The sequence below is a fragment of the Ictidomys tridecemlineatus genome, chromosome 10, assembly GCF_052094955.1.
Source record: "Ictidomys tridecemlineatus isolate mIctTri1 chromosome 10, mIctTri1.hap1, whole genome shotgun sequence".
NCBI classification, from domain to species: Eukaryota; Metazoa; Chordata; class Mammalia; order Rodentia; family Sciuridae; genus Ictidomys; species Ictidomys tridecemlineatus.
This window is the reverse complement of record NC_135486.1, coordinates 125,774,077-125,794,911: the sequence shown is the minus strand read 5'-3', so window position 1 is coordinate 125,794,911 and position 20,835 is coordinate 125,774,077. Positions and strand designations below refer to the sequence as shown.

The 20,835-nt window shown below is 65.0% G+C and overlaps 1 protein-coding gene across 1 annotated transcript in view; it reads left to right on the top strand.

Moving 5' to 3' along the window:
• Window positions 1-20,835, top strand: part of Katnip (katanin interacting protein) — a 139,157-nt gene that overhangs the window by 116,803 nt on the left and 1,519 nt on the right. Inside the window, exons 18-29 of the mRNA XM_078024169.1 lie at window positions 1,119-1,832; window positions 1,981-2,186; window positions 3,681-3,768; window positions 9,130-9,307; window positions 12,099-12,264; window positions 15,073-15,230; window positions 16,359-16,423; window positions 17,188-17,298; window positions 18,021-18,160; window positions 19,651-19,752; window positions 20,192-20,352; window positions 20,457-20,545. Of these exons, the coding sequence (XP_077880295.1) occupies window positions 1,119-1,832; window positions 1,981-2,186; window positions 3,681-3,768; window positions 9,130-9,307; window positions 12,099-12,264; window positions 15,073-15,230; window positions 16,359-16,423; window positions 17,188-17,298; window positions 18,021-18,160; window positions 19,651-19,752; window positions 20,192-20,352; window positions 20,457-20,545 (2,178 nt within the window). The remainder of the gene's footprint in view (window positions 1-1,118; window positions 1,833-1,980; window positions 2,187-3,680; window positions 3,769-9,129; window positions 9,308-12,098; window positions 12,265-15,072; window positions 15,231-16,358; window positions 16,424-17,187; window positions 17,299-18,020; window positions 18,161-19,650; window positions 19,753-20,191; window positions 20,353-20,456; window positions 20,546-20,835) is intronic.

The following is a 20,835-nucleotide window of genomic DNA, read 5'->3' as shown; positions in this document are numbered from 1 at the left end:
TAACCACCGAGCACCCCCCCAGCCCTTTTTATATTTTATTTAGAGTCAGGGCCTCACTGAGTTGCTTAGGGTCTCACTGAATTGCTCAGGCTGGCCTCGAACTCGTGACCCTCCTGCCTCAGCCTCCTGAGCCTTGGGATTGCAGGCGTGCCCACCATCACCACTTTGTCCGCTTTGTAGAACAGCATTGTTTTCCTGCTTCTAAAAGTAATACCAGGGCTTAGAACATGAAGGTGCACAGGAGAAAACAGACGTCCTTCCCACTCACCCCCAGAAGCGCTCACTGCCAGCACCGGTGCGCGTTGCCCTTGCCGGGTCACATCTAAACTGCCTGCCTTGACATAGTCTTTGGGGACACTGTTGGAGTCCTGCGGCTACGCAGCCTCAAATATAGTCCCCCGCCCCCAAGGGCCAACTCATACCCCTAGACAGCAGCGTCCCCCAGCCTTGAGAGCTCATCAAGGGGGCCCTCTGGCAGAGTTCCTAAGTGCCCGGTCTCCCTGTGCCAGCTCTCCGCCACTGTGACAGGATACCTGAGGTGAGCCACGGACAAGGAAGAAAGGTTCTCGGGGCTCACGTCTGGAGGCTTTCCTGTCTGTGCTTGGCACTGCTGCCTTGGGCCCCCTGGTAGAGGAAGCTGTCACCTCCTGGTGGCAGGGAGCAGACGGAGGAAGGAGGGGCTGGGGTGCTAAGGACCCCAGGGCAACCCAGTGACCTGGCTTCCTCCACAGACCCCGCCCCAGGAGGTTCCACCACCCCCCACGAGCACCGTGGGGCGGGACCAAGCCTCCAACTCGGGGTCTTCAGAGGACATTCAGGACCAAGTACATCCTTCCCTTGATCGGTGTGACAGTCACATTCTTTGAGTTTTCTAAGAATGTGACAGTCACACCAATCAAGGGACGGGGGGTGGGGGGGGTGTTCTAGACTCGGGTGACGGAGGACAGTGTTGTGTAGACCCAGTGTCCCACGGACGGTCCCAGGTTCTATGCCTGGGAGGCCTTGCTCTGTGCTGGGGCCGTGGCACCGAGTGTAGGATGGTGACACCGAGCTGTCCCTGCAGGCCGAGGCCACGCTGAGTCAGTCTCTGAGGTCCCCTCCCGTGTCCTCTCTTCCAGAAGACGCGCGGGCCGCCCGGGCACGCTGGCGTAGCGAGCAGGACCTCTCTCTGCGCGCGTCCTGGGACTCCCTCGGTGCCTTCGACCGCTCCCACCGCGGCCGCATCTCCCACCTGGACGTCCAGGGCGACGTCCTGGACGAGTTCCTGCAGCAGCAGAGGAGTGGCCGGCTCGGGGACCAGCCGCCGCCCTGGAGGGAGGAGGAGCCGGGGGCCCCTAGGGGGCAGGGCGACTGCCCTGTCGACACCGAGGGTGACGGTGACTTCAAGATCCCCGTGTTGCCTTACGGACAGCACCTGGTCATCGACATCAAGTCCACCTGGGGGGACAGACACTACGTGGGCCTCAACGGGATCGAGATCTTCAGCGCCAAGGGCGAGCCCGTGCAGGTCCTGAGCATCAGGGCCGAGCCCCCCGACATCAACGTCCTCCCGGCCTACGGGACGGACCCCCGCGTGGTGGCCAACCTCATCGACGGCGTGAACCGGACCCAGGATGACATGCACGTCTGGCTGGCCCCCTTCACGCCCGGCAAGCCCCACGCCATCTCCGTGGACTTCGCGCAGCCCTGCCACGTGGCGCTGATCCGGGTGTGGAACTACAACAAGTCCCGGATCCACTCCTTCCGCGGCGTGAAGGACGTGGTGATGTGGCTGGACGCCCAGTGCATCTTCGACGGGGAGATCGCCAAGGCCTCGGGGACACTGACGGGAGGTACAGTGTGTCTGTTGGAACGTTCTGGAAGCCCTCGGCCGCAGGGCGACACAAGCCGTGGGTGGCAGAGGTGGCCGGGCACAAGGGCCGAGGGCTTGGGGGTCCGGGTGGGTGGGCGAGCTGACCCGGTCTCCCATGACGCCTGTAGCCCCGGAGCACTTTGGGGACACCATCCTGTTCACCACCGACGACGACATCCTGGAGGCCATCTTCTGCTCCGACGAGACGTTCGAGGTGGACGTGGAGGCCCCGGGCAGCCTGCAGCTGGAGGAGGTGCCGGGGAGGCCCAGCACGGCCGACGGCGAGGGCCACGAGCGCCCCTTCACCCAGGCGGGCTCCTGCGCAGACGACCAGGTGGGGTGCCGCGAGCCGCCAGGGCTGCTGGGACGGTCCCCACTTTCCACTTCATTCTTGTCCTTCACGTCATCTTTCATCCCTTCATTACTGCTTTTTAATTTCCTTTAACTGAAGTGGAGAAAGTCCCAGGTTTTAATCAAAGCAGGAGGAACAGGCTGTCGTGTGGGGACGCGGAGGCCGGCCGTGCCGGGGACTCCTGCTGGGCTCGGGGTTGGATCACTGGTGGCTGTTTGGGTGGAAGGACAGGGAAGGCCTTTCGCGGTGACCTCACCGTTGCGGTAGCGGGTGGCCCAGCTGGGGCACCGTGGGGTCCAGGCGGGTGCCGTGAGCGGCTGCCCACGCACGAGGACCCTCAGGAAGACCTGCTCGGGTCCCATGGGGCGGCTGAGGCTCGGGCAGGTGAAGTGACTTCCCGGGGACAGAGGCGCACAGTGACAGGGAATCGGGGCTGGGGCTGGATCCGGCCACTCCCAACCTTGTGCTTTTCATCCATAAACTAATGTTTTAAAAAATAAAAGACACGCTTCACGGCAGGGATCAGCCACACCAGGAGAGGAGACCCCTCTGGGCCTCTGAGGGTGTCCTTGCAAACATGGGGGGGCTGGTGGAGGAGGTGGGAGGAGGGGACGCAGATGCCACCGGGGGAAGGAGGGAGGTCACGGCCAGGCTGGCCGCAGGCCTGGGTGGGGAGGGGGCTGCAGGCTGAGGGCTGGGCAGATGGGGATGGGGAGACCCTGTCCCCTGCCACTAGGGACCCCTCCCGCTTACGAGGAAAGCAGCTGCTGCTCCTCCCAGGTGACATTTGCTCTTTCTCCTCATTTTTTTCAAGAGAAGCAAAAATCTGAATTTCATGTCAAGTCTCTTAATTTAAAAAAATGGCAGCTCTGAGCTCTGGGGACAGCTCAGTTGGCAGAGCGCCTGCCTCACGGCCCCGGGCCCTGGGTTCAGTCCCCACACCATGGGGGGGGGCATAAAAAGGCAACTATTTCAACCTTTCCTCGGGCCACCAAAGCGTGAGGTGACCTTGAGCCACGGCCTCCAGCTGGGAGTGACCTTGAGGGCTTCCAGACTTGCTGGTGACGGTGGCTCTGCCTGCTTTGCACCTGCTGTCCCCATGGTGAAGCAGTGGAGGCCCTTTGGCCCCAACTTTCCCAGGGAAACAGGGCCCAGGTCCCCCGGAGGCCCGGGGAGCCATTAGTGGCCTGCTTGGACCTTCAGGGGCCTCTCTGAGCTGCGCGTCCTTCCCCCTTCCTGCCCCTCTGTCCACCCTCAGGATGAGCCTGTGGCTCACTCTCTGCTCAGCAGGTCTGGACACCTAGGGGGCACCTGCTGCTGGCCAGGACCAGTCCTGGTCACCGTCCCGCTAACCACGGCTTACAGGGCGGCCTCCCAGGGCCCAGGGTGGGCAGTGTGCTCTGGGAAAAGCCATGGGCTGTGTGGAGGCCACTGAGACTGACCCCTTCCCTCTGCTTCTCCCCGACGGCCGTGCAGGTCCCCGGGCCAGAGCTGCCGCCCAGCCCCCCGGTCACCCCTGTTGCCGAGGTCAGCACGCCAGAGCCCGGCATCTACCACGGGATCTGTGAGTACCCTGTGGGGCGGGCGGGCGGCCACCTGGGACAGGGCTCCCCGGGGTCCTCAGGCAGGTGGCACCCTGCGGAGACGCCAGGCCAGTGGGTCAGGGCTGAAGCCCAGGCTCGGCTCAGGGCAGGCCCAGGCCCCTCCCTGCGGCTTCTGCAAGAGGCATGTTTGCATTAGCCGTGACCCTCCGTGTGCCAGGGGCTCTGACCCGAGGCTGCAGTGGGCGCCCAGCACGGGTGAGGCAGGACCTGGGGCCCTGGGACCTGGGGACCCCGGTTCAGTGGCTGGGCCTCCCCCCCACGCTGCAGGGCGAGTGCACGGCAGCCCTTGCCCCTGCTCCAGGAGGGACAGCAGACACAGCCCAGGGCCGGGTCCTCTCACTCCTCAGGGCCGGAAATCCAGGTCCTGGGTGACTCTCCAGATTGCTAAACGTTGACACATTTTGTGACGTTTGGAGACCGCGTGAGCGGCAGAGAAACATGCCGAACGGCCCGCCCGCGGCCAGCCGGTGACCTCTGAGCGAATCCCATCTGGCTTCCCTGATCCCCTCCCTGGCCCCCTCCAGCCAGGTCCTCTCTGTCCACAGTGGCGCCTTGGCCACCTGGAGTCTCCAGGCTGAGGTGGCAGCCAGCTGTGACCTCCCCTCCCCACGGTCAGCAGGCGCTGGCCAGGCTCCAGGCTGCCTGCTCTTCCTTGGCCCCTGTACGTGTCACATGCTTCCATTTTTGTCCTGAAGACAGGCGCTGTGACACTGTGCCCGCCCCCTCCTCCTCTCAGGACGCAGCCAGCCCGGGCTCTGGCCTCCGCCCTCTGCCCCTTCCCGAGGGCTCACCCGGCCCTCGCCGCCAGCCCTGGCCTGGCCCTTCCCTCTGCCAGCCAGCTGCAGCCCAGCTGTCCTCAGGGTCCCCAGAGGGATGCCCTCAGGTGGTGGCCCCGGGGGCTGCCCGTGGACCTCAGCTGGTGCAGGCCGGGGCGGGGCAGGCCAGGCCAGGCCCGAGCTGCTCCTTGGGGCCTCCGGAGCTGGAGCTGTCCCCGGGTGACTGGGGGCCAGGTGTCCCCATGCCTGCCCCTCATGTCCCTGGACAGGGCTGTCCTGGGGAGGGACGTGGCTCTTGCAGACACAGGGGGGGCAGCCCTGCTCCTCAGCTCCGGGCTGAGAGGGGCATCGGTGTCACCCCGGGTCCTTAAACACCGGCTGCAGCCCCATGTCCTGCCCAGGTCTCCCCCACCGTCCTGAGAAAGCCCCCTCCCGCCCCAGGGTGGAAGTCACCTCCTGGCAGAGGACGGGCGTTGGGAGGACCTGTCGGAAACCCGGAGGGGCCTCCCAGACACTCACACAGCAGGGTCAGAGGTCACAGCGCAGGACGCCACGTTTTTACGCACTGCTGACCCACAGTTTGAAAGCAACATTGGACGCTGTCGTTGACAGGATCAGCCCACAATAAACTGCCAAGGAATGAGCCCACAGGGGGTGAGGGCCGCTGTGATGAGACTGGCCAGTCTCCAGCCCCCAAAATGCTGAGCCACTCTCAAGGACTTTAGAGCAATGGACGAGTTTGAAAAGCCAACCTAACGTCAGGCAGGAGCCTGGCTTGAGACCCCATTCCATCTCTCCCAGGCACTGAGCCGGGCTTCTGCTTCATCCCTCTGCCCGCCCCCAGCTCTTCGTATCCATCCCCATTTTCCAGATTAGATCAGGCAACCAAGGCACAGAGAGGTTGAGTAACCCATTTAAGGTCACACAGAATGTCCCACCGCACTGCCACATTACCTCACAGTTTTGTCAGGCCACCTCACATCAGAGGTCCCCACTGTGAAGCTGGGAAGTGCCACAAGACAGCAGTCATTTATTAGTTTGGTCTCCCTGCATTGGTCACAATTCTTTTTTTTTCTTTCTTTTTACCAACAATAGAAACTGAATTCAAGCTGACTTCAGCAAAAATGGGGATTTAGTGGTTTAGGCAACTAAAAGGTTAAGGGTCACTAGCTTCCTGAGAAGTGGATCGGGACTCAAGGATGGTACCATCAAGACTCGGTGGCCCTCTGTCTCTTGGCCTGTTTCCTGCCCCGTCCTACGTTCAGACTGTCCCCGTGGGGACTCCTGGGCGCTGGCCTCTTAGCCACCTTCCACCCAGCAATCCCAGGCGCCAGGGGCCTGCTGCTTCCCAGGCCCACAGCCTCCCAGAGTTAAGCCTCCGGGTCCAGCTGGTCACGTGCCCACCCATAAGCCAATCACGTGGCTCGCCATGGGGAGGGAGGGGTGGTGGGCGACGAGGGCAGGGATTGGCCAGGCTCCGCCCACAGCCCCGCCCCGAGCCGCCCACGCAGCAGGGACTGAGCTCGCAGGGTCCCCTGGGGGAGACCGGGGGTGGCCTAGGCAGAGGAGGGAGGAGGGCAGGGGTGCTGGCCAGGCTGAGCAGCCACTGTCCCCTTCCTCTGCTGGTGTCTCTGAACGCGGCTCCTGGCCTTTCCCGCAGATGGCAGAGCAGTACCGTGGGCGGAGCTCAGAGACCCTGGTGGCCAGGACAGTGGGGTTCCTCTGCCTCTGTCCTCAGCGGGAAGGCCGCTGGCCGCGTACCTGGGCATTTGCGTCGAGGCCGGGGACCTCTGAACTCTTCTCTGAGGCTCTGAACCCTCAGCCGGCCTTGCCCCTCTGTGCAAACGGCGAGCACTTTAATAAAGGGACCCGGGGGACGTATGGGGTTGGTAAATACGGCCAAATCCTATTAATGGCTTGAAAGGGAATGTGTGACTTGCTAATTTGCAAACGACACTAATTTTGGAAGTTTGGCAAATATCAGCAGCGATAAATAGGAAAGCAGCAGAGAGGGTTGAAACACGGAGAGAAAAGCAAAATTAATTTCCATTTGTATAAATACTAATTGATACACCGAGGAGGACGGATGAGGAGTGGGGCTCTGCGCTCAGAAGCAGAGCAGGGAGGCCAGAGCAGCCCGGCGGACCGCACTGCGGGCACCTGGCCAGCCAGGCTCTGGGGTCTCACAGGGGGAGGCGCTGTTCCTCCCCAGATGTCCCTCTTGTCCAGAGCCACCCCTCTCTGTCCCAGCCGTCTTCATGAGGACCACAGGTTGCTTGCCCTCCCTTCCACCCCAGGCCCTGGAGAGCGCTGGGCTCCGTCTGCCGCACAGAGGCCCCCCAGCCCAGGGCGTCCTCGGCACCAGCCTCCTCCCCGCTGGTCTCCGCCAGGCCCACAGGACAGCTTTCTGAGATGCCAGTCAGACCAGTCACCCGCCCTTGCCTAAAGTGTGACCCCCAGGAACCCCGTAGCAAGGCCAGGGACATCCAAGCTGCCTCCGAGATCTGGCCCCTGCCCAGCTTGATCTCGTCTTCCTCCGCTCGCCCCTGGCTGCCTGCTTCCAGTTGTGGGTCCTCTTTGTCCTCCTCTCAGCCTGGAATGTTCCAGAAATGCAAAAACACAGCAGATCTCCTCCTCCACTCCCAGTCCTCAGCCCCAGGCCTCTTCCCTGACCACCCCGCCGTCTCTCCCTCCTGGTGACCCCGCTGCCCTTGTTTTTTCTGTGCCACGCGATCAGGCGAGGAGCTGTGCATTGGTTTATTTGTTGGGTATTGATCATCTTTGCCAGAGTGAAAGCCCCTCTGAGATTTCGCTGGTGTGAGTCCCCGCCCAAACCAGGACCTGGTTCATAGCCGATGATCAATAAATATTTATTTACTCTTCACTCTGAATTTGGTGAGACCCGGGAGTCGTACGTGGCCTCATTTGCTAGCAGACAGATACTGAATACCTACTTTTCAATCAATCTTGAGTTTTTTTTTAATAAATATTTATTGAGCATGTATTTGTCAGGCACTGTTCTAGGCTCTGCGGAGACAGCAATGAGCAAAACCAAGTCCTGGCCCTGGGGCCTCCGTTTGAATTGGGGAGACTAGTGGAAATGGGCTGTGAGTAAACGTAGCTTGTTGTCACCAAGACCCTCAGGGCGAGGGTGTAGAGAGGGACATGGTTCAGGAAAGGCCCCTCAGAGGGTGACCTTGGAACATAGACCCAGGAGAGGAGTCTGTCAACTTTTGCTGTGGAACAAACCAACCCGAAATCTAGTCGCTTAACACAGCCACCGCCTGTCTGGCCTGACTTACTCCTGATCCCGTGGCCTTCCTGGGCCGTCCTTCTCAGCCGCCCACCCAGCACGGGACCAGCAGCTGAGTGGGCCAGGCTGACTCCCCCGGTCCAGCTGGTGGCCAGTGAGACAGTGACTGGGCTGGCCTGACCCTCTACAAGGCAAGCTCGAGGACCCGGGGACAGAGCGCCCGTGCCCCAGCCCCTGTCGGTCCTGCCTGATGGCCAGCAGGTCCCGCGGCTGGATGCAGGGGCAGCAGGGTCTGCAGAGCCACATGGCAAAGGGGCAGGGAGGGGGCAGAGGAAGGTCGCCTCTCGCAGCCCAGCAGGGTGAGAACTGACGTGCCCGGTGCCGGGCTGGCCGCAGGTGGCCCCGAGGGGACGAGGGGACCTTGGCAGCTTGGGCAGAAGAGTCTGAGGGCTGAGTCACAGAAGCCGTGCTGGGGAAGAGCAGGGCCTGGGGAGCACGCCAGGCTGAGGGGGGCTGGGCACAGCCTGGCCGCGGGGCGCTGCGTCCTCCCGGGCGTCCAGTCCCTCCTCTGAGCAGGTCCCTGCAGGGCGTGACCAAGAGCTTCCTCGGGAGCTTTCTGGGCGAGCCAGTGAGTCACCTGCGCTGTGCCACCCCAGGGCCAGGGCACCTCTGAGGGTCTCTGATGGAGTTGGGATGGGACAGGCAAGAGGGTGGCCGTGTCACCAGAGGTCACTTCCTTTATCCCGAAGCCGCGTGGGTCCTTCGAGTGGCATAAAATGTCAATTTCCCTAAGTCACTGCCTCACTGGGACACGATCCGGTGCTCCACAAAGACCCCTGGCAGCAGGTGGATGTGTACCAAGTGATCTTGAGACCCAGGGGCCCACCAGGGTTGGAAGAGGAGCGCACAGTGGGGCAGGCCAGTGGGGAAGGCCTGGCTTGGCCCAAGACGGCAGGAGGAAGTGGGCTGGGACCCGAGGGGCAAGCACAAGTTACCTGGGCCATGTGTGTTCCAAGGCTGGAGCAGCACGTGCAAAGGCCCTGAGGTGGAAGAGGGGACTAGGAGTATGGGCTACTGGGAGGCCCCTGGCCCACGGAGAATCCCCACGGGGAAAGCCTGTGGGCCGAACAGCATGGGCAGCCGCACACCTCTCTTGGGCCCAAGGAAAGGACGGGGCCATCTGGCTCAGTGTGGCCACCTGGGGCAGCTCAGGGCGTCCCCTTCCCATCATCTCCACCCCGACCCTCCCCCAGAGCCTCAGGCGTTGATGGCCACTCTTGTCCCTGTTGCAGGCCTTCGGCTGAATTTCACGGCCTCCTGGGGGGACCCGCACTACCTGGGCCTCACGGGCCTGGAGGTGGTGGGCAGGGACGGCCAAGCTCTGCCCATCCTCCTGCGCCAGGTGTCCGCCTGCCCCAGGGACCTGAACGACCTCCCTGAGCACACGGAGGACTCGCGCACCCTGGACAAGTAAGCGCCCCCGGCCCCCACTCGGGTCAGCGGGCGTCCGCAGCCCGTTCTGCATGTTAGACTTCAGCATCGCCCAGCGGCCCACGGCACCTCCCCAGAGCCGCCCCGCCTCTGGGGTCCTGTGCTTCAGGAAAACTGGGGCCAGAAAGGGAGGGGACGCTCCCGGGGCCACACAGCTGGGAGGGGTGGGCAGGACGGGAGCCGGGGCTGTCTGCAGACCTGCCAGGTCCTCGTCTCAGGCAGCTGCTTAGTGCACCCCCCAGGCCCGGGATGCAGGCTCCCCGCCTCCCCGGGGTCTAGAGGTGGTGCCTGGGGCCTGGCAAGAGGCCACAGATGGCCCCAGCCCCACTTTGCCCCACACGCGTCCGACTGCGTGAGCCAGGGGCAGGTCAGGTCCAGGAGAGACCGGCCTCACAGGCCCCATCCCCCACGGGGACCTGTGCCCCAGGCCAGTGCCTGCTCGGCCCCCAGGCACTGCCTGGAGCAGCGGGGGGGGTGGGGAGCACTTGGGGTGCCCCTCTGCCCTCTGCCACCTCTCAGCGATGACAGCGGTGACGATGCAGTAACTGAGTCGGAGCTTCCCAGTGGGGCACAGGATGAGCCGAGGGCCACAGGCCTCCGTCCAGTTGGGTCCTGACTTAGGGTGATGCAGACTGTCACTGTCCCCGCTGCCTTTGCAGATAGGAACGGCACCGAGAGGTGACCAGGCTGGTTGAGGGCCGTGGTGACTTAGACACAGGCCCAGGGGATCCAGGCTCCGAGCCCCACCCTGAGCGAGGCCACCTGCCTGGGCTCCTGGTCGGCAGAACGGGGCCTGGAGGGGACAGTCCATGGGAACAGCGGCACCCCAGGCCCGGCCAGAGCGAGCGAGCATGGGGTCATCGTGGCTCCTGCTCGCTGCTCTGTAGAGTGGCCGTTGTTCCTGGCCGTCCTCTGCTGGCGCTGACGGCCCTGGGCCACTCGGACCTCCAGATCCCAGCCACCTGGGCCTGTGGGCCTGGCTCCTGGCCGCTGGTCCCCATCCGGACCCTCTCATTCGTCCAGCTGTTCTCCCCGCTCCCTGTCATCTCCAGGTCCCTCTGTCTTCGTCCTCTTCTCCTGCAGTCACCGGGGCAGGAGCAGGGTTCCTGCCTGCCAGCACCTGGACCTTACCTCTCCGTGGGGTCCTGAGCCCGTTCCCGGGTCCCGTGCGTCTCTGCAGGCTGTTAATTAGTCCTGGAGGCCGGTCGGGTGCAGGCGGCCACAGGGGCAAGACAGCCAAGCGGCGTTACTGTGTGTGCCGTGGGGACGTCCCCCTGACTGTCCCCCTGACTGCCCGTCCAGCTGCCCCGAGGCCGGCAGCCAGTCTCGCTCAGCGCCTGGGCCCTTGGTCTATGGGATGGGAGACTGGGCTTCTGCCGCTCGTCCTCTCTCTGGTTTCCTGGAGTGACTGCGGTCCCCAGCTCCTGGTGACTGGGCACAAATCAGAGGAGACCTCGGGAGGGTGGAGTCTTCCCCACGTTTCCTAAACGTTTCAAAACGGCAGGCCTTCTCTACAGCACTGGGCGCCCTGAGCATCAGACCCACGTGTCAACCGGCCACCGTGTCTGTCCTCACTACTGTCAGGTTGTCCCCTTCTGGGACCCTGAAGACTCCCGAGCCCGGTTATTTATTTACTTGTATTTTTATTGGCCTCATTTTCGTGGTTCGGGCAGGACCAGAGCCTTGCTCTGCCAGGCGAGCCCTCCCGCTGAGCCCCCGCCCCGCCACCTGAGTGCTTGAACACCGTAGTCACCCCTGAGAGCGTCCCTGCTTCCTCATGGGACAGAACGTCCCCGGCTCCTCTTGGGTGGCTCTGGTCCTGGGTCCCACCTGGCCATGGTCCCTGTGCTGGAGAATGGTACCTAGACACCAGAGCTGGGCCACCAGGGTGCTCCTGCCACCGGGTTGACCCCGCCCCTTTCCAGCCCTGATCAAGGACAGAGCTGGGGACTCATTTAAGCCCCCGAGGGTCTCTGGAATCATCCGGTGCTTCTGACGTGGGCAGTGGTTTCCGATTTCTAGGACGGGCAAATCATTGCTTTTGGAAGGAAGTAGAGGGTTCTCGGTGGCCGTCCTCCGTCAGCTCAGCCCCCCACACCCAGCGTCGCGGCTGCGTCTCCTCAGCTCTAAATGCCAGCAGTCGCACGACACGCCATCCATCAACTTAATAACAGCCTTTTAGAGAGAAAGAATCACCTCCTTGGATGCACACTTAGAGCGCGGGATTTATTCCAAACCCAAACTTTAAAATGTAAAAGAAAAAATAAGTTTATTTTCAAATTCAGGAAACACAGTGGCAGCTGGGCCTGTCCCCAGCGCAGCAGCCCCAAGGTCACAGGGACCCGGGGGGCTGGGGGCTCAGGAAGATGGAGGGAATGGGGTCGCTGCTCGGGATCGGGAGCCGACACTTGCTCCCTTCTTGTTTAAACCGTGGTGATCGCCTTACTGTGCCCTGCACGGTGCGGGCTGCTTTTGCTTATGTTTTGTTTTTGAAATTTCCTCTGGGGCTGGGGCTGGGGCTCAGGGACACAGTGCTTGCCCCTCATGTGTGAGGCCCTGGGTTCCAGCCTCAGCACATTTAAAAATAAGCAAATCAGTGAATATGAAGATGTTAAAAATGGTTTCACCTGAGGCCATAGGTGAGGTGACGCCCCACTGCTGGGCTCACCGTCCCCCCTCACCCAGGAGCTGGGCCAGGGCCAGGCAGGGTGCAGAGGAGGGCTTGGTCCCCCGCTGGGCCGCCCACCTGGCCCCCGTCCCGTGGCTGCAGGTTGATCGACGGCGTCAACATCACCATGGAGGACGAGCACATGTGGCTGGTCCCCTTCTCGCCGGGGCTGGACCACGTGGTCACGATCCGCTTCGACAGAGCCGAAAGCATCGCGGGCCTGCGCTTCTGGAACTACAACAAATCTCCCGAGGACACCTACCGAGGGGTAAGCCGGAGCCGGCCGCTCAGCCCACTGGCAGGGCATGGCGCTTGATGAATGGCTGCCCCCCCCCAGGGGGAGGATCATAAATCCTCCAGAACTTTCCAAGTGGAGCTGGGGGTGGCCTCCAGGGAGAGCGTGGCTGCTGCTTCCCCCTGCAGACAGCAGCTGCAGCCAGGAGCCCAGGGCAGCCTTGGGGACAGCGGGGCCTGCTTCCTTCTGGTGCTGAGGCGAGGGCTCGGCAGGCCTGGCCTCATTCACAGTGAACAGTTATGGCCCTGATGTCCACTGAGCCCCAGGACCAGGCCTATGCTGGGGCTTCCCGTGTTAGACCCTTACCCCAGGCTCTGGGACTGCTGTAATGGTGGTGTCTCCTAGGGTGTTAAACTGAGGTTCAGAGAGGTTCAGTCTCTTGCCCCAGGTCACACAGCGAGGCTCCCTGTCCAAGTCGGAGTAGGAGCCCACAGGGCCTGACTTCGGGGCTGTTCTCCTGCTGTGGGTGAAAACGCAAGGGTCCAAGGCGAGCCTCTGTTGGGGCAAGGGAAGGTGCAACAGAGCCCCTTTCCACAGGCCGTCCGACCTGAGGTGACTGAACAGGAGGACAGTCACCCTCCCATGGCACAAAGCTGTCAGGTCCCAAAAGACAGCAGTGCAGAGAGGCCTGGGGCTGAACCTCGGCCCTGCCCTGCCCAGCTGTGTGTCCTGCTCTCCCTCGGCTGGAGGACAGGGAAGGGGCTGCCATCTGCCTTGGGCAGGGCGCGTCCCCTTACCACACTGCGTTTGGCAAGGCCAGGACTCAACCTCAGTCCTGTGGTCCCCAGATCTGGGTCCCCACACTGTGCCAGGCCACGCACCTTCTCCCATGGACCCTGTAGGGCCATGGTCACTAGGCTGGGGTGGCAGCCTGGCCCTCCTGGCACAGCTGGTGCTGAGGAGGTCTGTGGCTCCTTGGGCAGGAGGCACAGACCCTCCACGTGGCCCCGTTTCTGGGTAGCGCCTCACGTTCAGCACGTTGGAAAAGCCAATGCGCTGGCCTCGCAAGACGGGCTCCCCGCCAGGCCCAGGGACGCACGCCTGTGAGCCCAGCCGCTCAGGAGGCTGGGGCAGGAGGACCCCGAGTTCAAAGCCGCCTCAGCAACTTGGCGGGGCCCTCAGCAACGCAGCCAGACCCCATCTCTATAATACAGGAACAGGGTCAGCACCTCGGGTCCATCGCGATCCCCCAAAACAAGGAAAAAAGGCCTTTCCCTCAGGCTGACCTTTGGGCCTTTGGGTCCCCCTGAGCAGATCACGGTCCCTCCGCGGGAGCTTCTGCGGCTTCCCCAGGGAACTGGGCCCGAGTCCCTGCCCCCAGGTCGGCCCCAGCCTTGGCACAAGTGGCCACGGGGCCCTGTGGGCATGAGGGGCAGGTCCCAGCTGCAGAGGGACAGACCTACCCTATGACTCTAGTCCCCCCCGACCCCAGGGGACACCCCAGTTGTGGGTGGCAGGCCGGCCGTGGGCTCCTGCGGGGGGGGGCACACGGGTCTGCCTCCCTCCCCCCGAACAACAGACGTCAGAGGAGGGCAGAGAGGACAGGCCACTGCAGCCGGGGGAGTCGGCGGCGCTTCCTGGGGCTCGACCTGGTCCTGCTCCCGGATTCACTGGGTGACCCTGCCCAGGAGGAGATCAGGCCTCCGTCCTGCTGGCCCCAAGCCAGAGGACAGGTCCCTCCCAGAGACCGGCCAGCAGACCCGGGGGTGGTGGTCCCCCAGGTCCTGGAGCTCCGAGGCCGGGCTGGGGATGGGCCTGAGGGAAGCGGAGGACAGGAGACCCAGGCACCCCCAGGCGGCCACGGGGCCCTCTGCTGCACACGCAGGTCACCCGCCTGGGGGCGCCTGGCACAGACCAGGGGCCTGGGCACTGTCCCTGAGACCAGGCAGGGCTCCCCCTTCTCCCTCCTCCCTGCGTCTCCCAAAAGGAGATTCCAGCAGCTGCGCCCCGTCCTGGGGTGGGAGGGGGCCGGCTTCCAGACCCCGTCGTGGTCAGGCAGCGGGCGCTGGCGGGGGGCCCCTGGCCCAGCCGCCTCCCACTCTGCCAGTGGGGACCGGAGAGTGGCTGGCGGATCCGGGCATTTAGCTGGAGAATTCTGGTCCCGAGCCAGGGGAAGTGTTGGCCCAATCCACACCCTCAGCAAGCTCTTAGTATGCACCTACTGCATACAGGCCCCGAGGCAGGTAAAGTGGGGCCCGCTGGGGTCTCTGCCATCAGGAGGGACCCAGAAACAGCCAGGGCCACTGCCAGGCAGCGAGAGCCTGCGGAAGACGAGCTCAGGGTGCAGAGGGACAGGAGGGGCCTCTCCTGACCCAGGGTCGCCTGGCCAGGGCTGTGGGGATGGCAGCCCAGGCCACCTGATGGGCACGTCACACCCCTGAACTCCTCGCCGTGCCCACCTGGCAGCTGAGGGGAGCGAGGCCTGGGGAGGCTCAGCCACCGACACCACTGCATGGTGGCCGTCCCCCACCCGTGCCCATGCCAGTGCAGGCCACCGCAGCAGTGCCCTGGATGGCACCTTGGCCAAGTCACGTGTATCTCTGAAACCTGGGACCAGAGAGCACGTCTGGGTGCAGCAGCAGGGGTGTCACCCATCTGTCCTCCAGCGCCCCGTGCCCAGGGCCTGGCATAGGGTGGGCCAAGGGACACTGGGCAGGCCCCAGCTGGGGCCTGGTGTGGGGGAAGGGTCGTGCCCAACTGCTGCCCGTGCCCAGAGCTGCTGGCCGCCAGCGTGCACCTGTCCCCACAGGCTCCCAGCTTCAGGTTGTCTCTGTCCACCAGGCCAAAATCGCCCACGTGTCCCTGGACGGCTTGTGTGTGTCACCCCCCGAGGGCTTCCTCCTCCGGAAGGGGCCAGGCAACTGCCACTTCGATTTTGCTCAAGAAATCCTCTTCGTGGACCACCTGCAGGCTCGGCCGCAGCCACAGCCGGCCAGGAGGTGAGGGCCGGGGACACCCACCACTGCCCGCTCGCTCTGGAGCCGTCCTTCAGGGTCTTGAAACATGATCACAGGCGACGCTTGGCCGTTTTCTGAAGCTCGGCCGAGCCTCCCCGAAACCTGGGGCTGCGCTGCCCGTCTGGGGACGTCCCTGTCTGGGGACGCCGGGTTTCCAAGCCGCAGGGCTGACGGCTTTAAATGCCTCGCTGCGCGTCCTGCTGGGAAGAGGCAGCAGCCGCCCATCCGAGATGCCCGCGGCCAGTGCGGGGGCTGTCCTCTGGCTTCTGCGCTCGGGTTTAGGAAGATTCAGGAGGACACTCGCTGGGACGTCGCCCATCTCAGCTGCGCTGAGCTCAAGGCCATCTGTAAAGGCCACACTCAGAGTCCCCGGTTCCGTCCTCAGCACCCATCATTGCTTGGGCCTGTGGCTGGGGACGGTCACTTCATGGTAGCGTTGCCTTGAAAGGGAGACGGCTAGGCCTGGGCAGGGCGGCCCTGCAGGGGGCAGAGGACCCAGTGGGTGGGAGGTGGGGGGGGTGCCGAGCGGCCACAGGCCTGGTACTGGTGCCCGGGCCCTGCCAGCCTTGAGGGAGGGCCATGCCTGTGCCCCAGAGGTGGGACCTGCCCTCTGCCCGTCCTGCCCACGTCCCCTCCCAGACGTCTCCCTGGGTCCTGCCCAGCGCTCGGCACAGGGTGGCCTCTGCTTGTCCAGGGAAGGCAGGAGAGGGGCGGCTGAGAGTGGGCAGAGGCCCCGGACACCTCAGGCACTTCCTGCCTCCGCCACCCACTAGCTGCGTGGCCCTGAGCACGTCACCCCTGAGTTCCAGGGTCCTCAACCCAGGACGACGGTGCCTGCTCCTGGGGCGTTTGGACTCTGTCAGGAGACGCTCCTGGAGCAGGGCTCCCGGCCAGCCCCACGCTGGCCTCGTGCTGGCCTCGTGCCCACTGAGCCAGGAGCCAGGGGCGCAGCTGCTGGGGTGGCCCTGCCCTTGGCCGAGCCACATGCCACCTTGAATAGGGGACAGTGTCCCCTGGGAGGTGGTAATGCAGGACACAGGGGACCGTCCTGGAGGCGGCTGGCCGGGTGCTGGCCACGGGGGTCTTCCTCACGGTGCGGTTTGGTTTCAGGCTCAGCACGAGGACCCTGGAGCGCGCCAGCATGGACTATGAGGCCCCGCTGATGCCCTGCGGCTGTATCCTGCCCTCGTGCCCCTGGTCCTCGTCCTCGTCCTCCCCTCCCTCCCCCTCCCCCCAGCCCCGGGCAGGACTCCCCGCCCTCTGGCAGGCGGGCACTGCAGGGGCAGGACAGCCACACTGGCTGCAGGTCCCCTGAGCTGGCAGGAGGCTGGGGACCCAGCTGGGAGGGGCTCGGGCAGCAGAAAGTGACCCGGGGCTGGACCCTGGACTGGCCTTGGAACCCGGCCGGAGGGAGCCGACCTCGCTGCCTGGACGCACTCGGCCCGCAGCAGCCTGAGCCCAGCTGGGGAACCGGGACAGCGGGGCCTCCCGCCCCGAGCCCGTGCGTGCCCTGCCCTCCTGGGCTGCGCTGGCTGGGCCGTCCCCGGGAGCCACCCTCCCTGTGCCTGGGGTGGGGGAGCCAGCGGGAAGCAGGCCGAGGAGGGCTGGATGGCCCCGTCCGTCCCTCTGTGCACGAGACTAGCAGTGGCAGGCCACCTGCCCCGGGCGTCCCGCCCCATGCTGTCCAGCCCCGGCCCCTCACCCCACACACCCAAAAGGGACAGGAGGGGACAGGTGCTCTGTGCTCGTCATCCCACAGCCAGGGAGACTGAGGCCGGAGACGTGGGGGTGCCACTCAGCACCAGGGGACAAGCTGGGGACACAGCCTCCGCACCCTGCCTGCCCCTGGACGGAGGCCACACAGACCTCGATGGCGTCCCGCCCTCCCGGACGCACACCCCGAACTGCCCTCTTGGCTGCTTTCCTTAGAGGTGCCCAGTCATCTTCCAGTTCCAGCTGCTGACCAGCTGGGGCGACCCCTACTACATCGGGCTCACGGGGCTGGAGCTGTACGACGAGCGCGGAGAGCGCATCCCCCTGTCGGAGAGCAGTATCCTTCCCAAAGGCAGCCGCCCCGTGGCCAGGTGGGTGGGGACAGGCCCCACCACAGCCCCGTCCCAGAGATCTGCCCGCACTGGGGCTGAACGAGAGCCCGGTCTGTGGCTGCTGTGGAGAAACCGGCCCTGCCAGGCCCGGGGCCAAGCACAGCGGTGACGCTGAACCTCCCATCTGCTGCCCTTGTCCCCAGCACCCCTTCCAGTTCTCCTCAGTCCCCACCCTGAGACACAGAGAGACTGAGTAACTTGCCTCAGGTCACACAGCCAGTGAGCCTGGCTCTAGAGCCAGCCCCTGACCACTGAGCTGCCCGCCTCTGCACACAGCCTCTGCACACGGCCCCGACACCCACAGGCCAACTCTGAGCCGTCTGCCGGAGGCCTGGGTCCACGCCTGCCCTGGCTTGCCTGGTCGGTGGTAGAGCCCAGCAGGGAAGCCGGGTCTGCAGCTCCACAGTGTCAGGGAGTGGCCAGGCCTCCCCATCCCGCCCCTGTGGCCAGGGGACCGTCCCCAACGGCCCTCACAGGCCGAGGCAGAACCCGCCATCGCCCAGTCCCACTGTCCCAATCACCACATCTGGGCTGCTCCGGCCCCGCAATCCTGCTGCCCCCTTTCCGGCAGCCCCAGTCCCTCCCCACAGCCACTCCCCCGGGTCACTCAGCTGTCACCCCGAGCACAGGCCCAACCCCGTGTTACGGCAGCTTAGCGCCTCCTCAGACATCGCGGCCTTCCCCGACAGCGTGAACTCGCTGGAGGGCGTGAGCGGGGATGTGCGGACGCCGGACAAGCTGGTGGACCAAGTGAACAACACCAGCGACGGCCGGCACATGTGGCTGGCCCCCATCCTGCCCGGCCTGGTGGGTCAGCGCGCACGCAGCTTGGGGGGCTGGCAGGAGGGAGCTTGGTGTCCTCGGGCTGGGGACACAGCAGGAAGCCTGGGAGCCGGCAGAGGTGGCACCAGGAGGATCGGCCCCTGGGCAGGACTGAGGGTGCGGCCTCCGCCGCTGGTCCTGGTCTCCGCCCCTCCTCTGCCCCTCCCCAGCCCCCCCCAGGTGCTCCTGTGCCTCCCTGACCCTCAGGGCACTTGATCCTCTGGACCCCGTCCTCTCTGTCCTCAAACTGCCTGGTCAGCCTTCTGGCTAGGACTGTTCCCAGCTCTCGGGCCCGACAGGACGCCTGGAGGCGGCTTCTCCACCTGTCAGTCAGAGCGCAGGGAGGGAGCCCAGGGTGGGCCGTGGGCTCGCACCCCTCCCAGGGGCCAGGAGCACCCGGGGCACAGGGACGGGGTCTCCGGCAGCCTTGGGTCCCTGGCCCACTGTCCCTTTTCCACCCATAAGACTGGGTGGGAGGCAAGGGGACATTGTCCTCTCAGATTGACACGGGGAGGGGTGGCAGCATCAGTGCCGTGCTGATGTCCTCCAAAGCCACCCCAAATGGGCCCAGTGGTCAGCCCCTCGAGAGCCCCTCAGCCCCCGCCTGCCGTTGCACTTGGGACGTGGCCAGCAGGTGGTGCCACCCCTGGTGTGAGGCCACCTCTCCCGCTGTGTCTCCTGGAGCCCCTGGGCACTGAGGGGCAGGACCCCGTGGACCTTTGTCCCCCACAGCCAGCCCCACGTCCTCCCGAGTGCTGCAGGCTGGCCCCTGCCGGCCGGGGACCCCGACTTCCTTGTTTGATCTTGAGAGCGGCTGTTGGGTGGGCGGGGAGGTCGGGTCGCCTGGCTGCTTCCCACCATGACCCAGCAGCCCCTCCCTCCCTGCCCAGGAGCTCCAGGGACACCTGCTGGGTGGCCATGCCCTGGGGGGAAGGACAAAGGGGTCCTGGGCCCAGGGAGCCTGTACCATTTCTGGGCCCATCTGGGGAGGCCCGAGGCTCTGCCGGTGTGTAGATGAGGGCCACCAGGCTCTGCCCGTGTGGAGATGAGGGCCACCAGGCTCTGCCCGTGTGGAGATGAGGGCCACCAGGCTCTGCCCGTGTGGAGATGAGGGCCACCAGGCTCTGCCCGTGTGGAGATGAGGGCCACCAGGCTCTGCCCGTGTGGAGATGAGGGCCACCAGGCTCTGCCCGTGTGGAGATGAGGGCCACCAGGCTCTGCCCGTGTGGAGATGAGGGCCACCAGGCTCTGCCCGTGTGGAGATGAGGGCCACCAGCCCAGGAGCGAGGCCCTGCAGGAGCCAGCTCAGCGGTTTGTTGCAAACGCAGCCACACGTGACCTGACTCAAGATGGGCAGGGGAGGAGGCGGGTGGACTGCAGGCCTCTGGGGGGCAGGGGCTCCTCGGGCACCGCCAGGCCCAGCCATAGCCCGGGCAGCGGCCCAGCCGAGCGCCTCTCACCAGCCGCTCCCCCAGGTGAACCGCGTGTACGTGATCTTCGACCTGCCCACCACCGTGTCCATGATCAAGCTGTGGAACTACGCCAAGACGCCGCATCGCGGGGTGAAGGAGTTTGGTGTGAGTCCCCCCGGCTGGGCTTGGGGTGTGGCGCTCACTGGGGCTCAGCTGCCGGCTCTGATCATGTGTCGCCCCTTGATGTGCCTCCCTCCGTGGCCACCTTAGACGCGGGGCCTGGTCCCAGAGGCAGGGACGCTGGTCACCGGCCAGGCCTTCACGCCCCTGAGATGATGTGGGTCGTCACCCGACACTGAAAAGCAGGCCCCACGGGGACAGGACAGCGGGCACAGAGCCCCACCAGCCCCACTGAGTCCAGGGCTCTCTACTGGGTGCTGTCCCCCCCTTCGAGTCCCCTGCAGCCTCTCCTGTGGGGGTGGAGGTCTGGAGTCACAGTCCAGGCACACAGGGGCCCTGGCTGGTGACACCGTCTCTAGAAGCCTCGGGGGCTCTGTGGGGACCGTGTGGGAGAGCACGTCGCTCAGCCCCCGTCCCTGCCCAGCTCCTGGTGGACGACCTGTTGGTGTACCACGGGGTCCTGGCCATGGTGAGCCACCTGGTCGGGGGCATCCTGCCGACGTGTGAGCCCACGGTGCCCTACCACACCATCCTCTTCACCGAGGACACGGACATCTGTCACCAGGAGAAGCACACGGCCATCAGGTGTGTCCCTGGCCCCGCCCCCTCCCTGCGGCCCTCACGAGGATGGATGGTAGGGACACTCGGCCCCGGGCCCCATGGGACCTGCTGCCTCCTCCTCCACCCAGTAACCAGGCGGAGGACCAGGACGTCCAGATGACAAACGACAACCAGGCCGTCACCAGCTGCAGGAGGAAGCCGAGTGCGGCCGACCCAGGTCAGCCACCGTCTGCCCAGAGTGTCCCCCCGGGGGAGGGGCTGACACCCCACACCTACGCGCCCTGCACACCTCGGGCACCCGGGGGAGTCCCTGAGGCAGACCCTGGGGTGACAGGGACCTAGCCCTAACCCTGTGCAGAGGGGAGAGGTCACGGGCAGCGGAAGCTCGTGGGGACAGGTTCGCCTGCCCTGGGGCGCAGGGGTCTCGGCCTGTTGGAGCTGCAGGCGGGGGCCAGGCCTCAGGGACCTGGAGGGCAGCCCCGTGGTGGGGCCTCCCCGGGTGTGGGA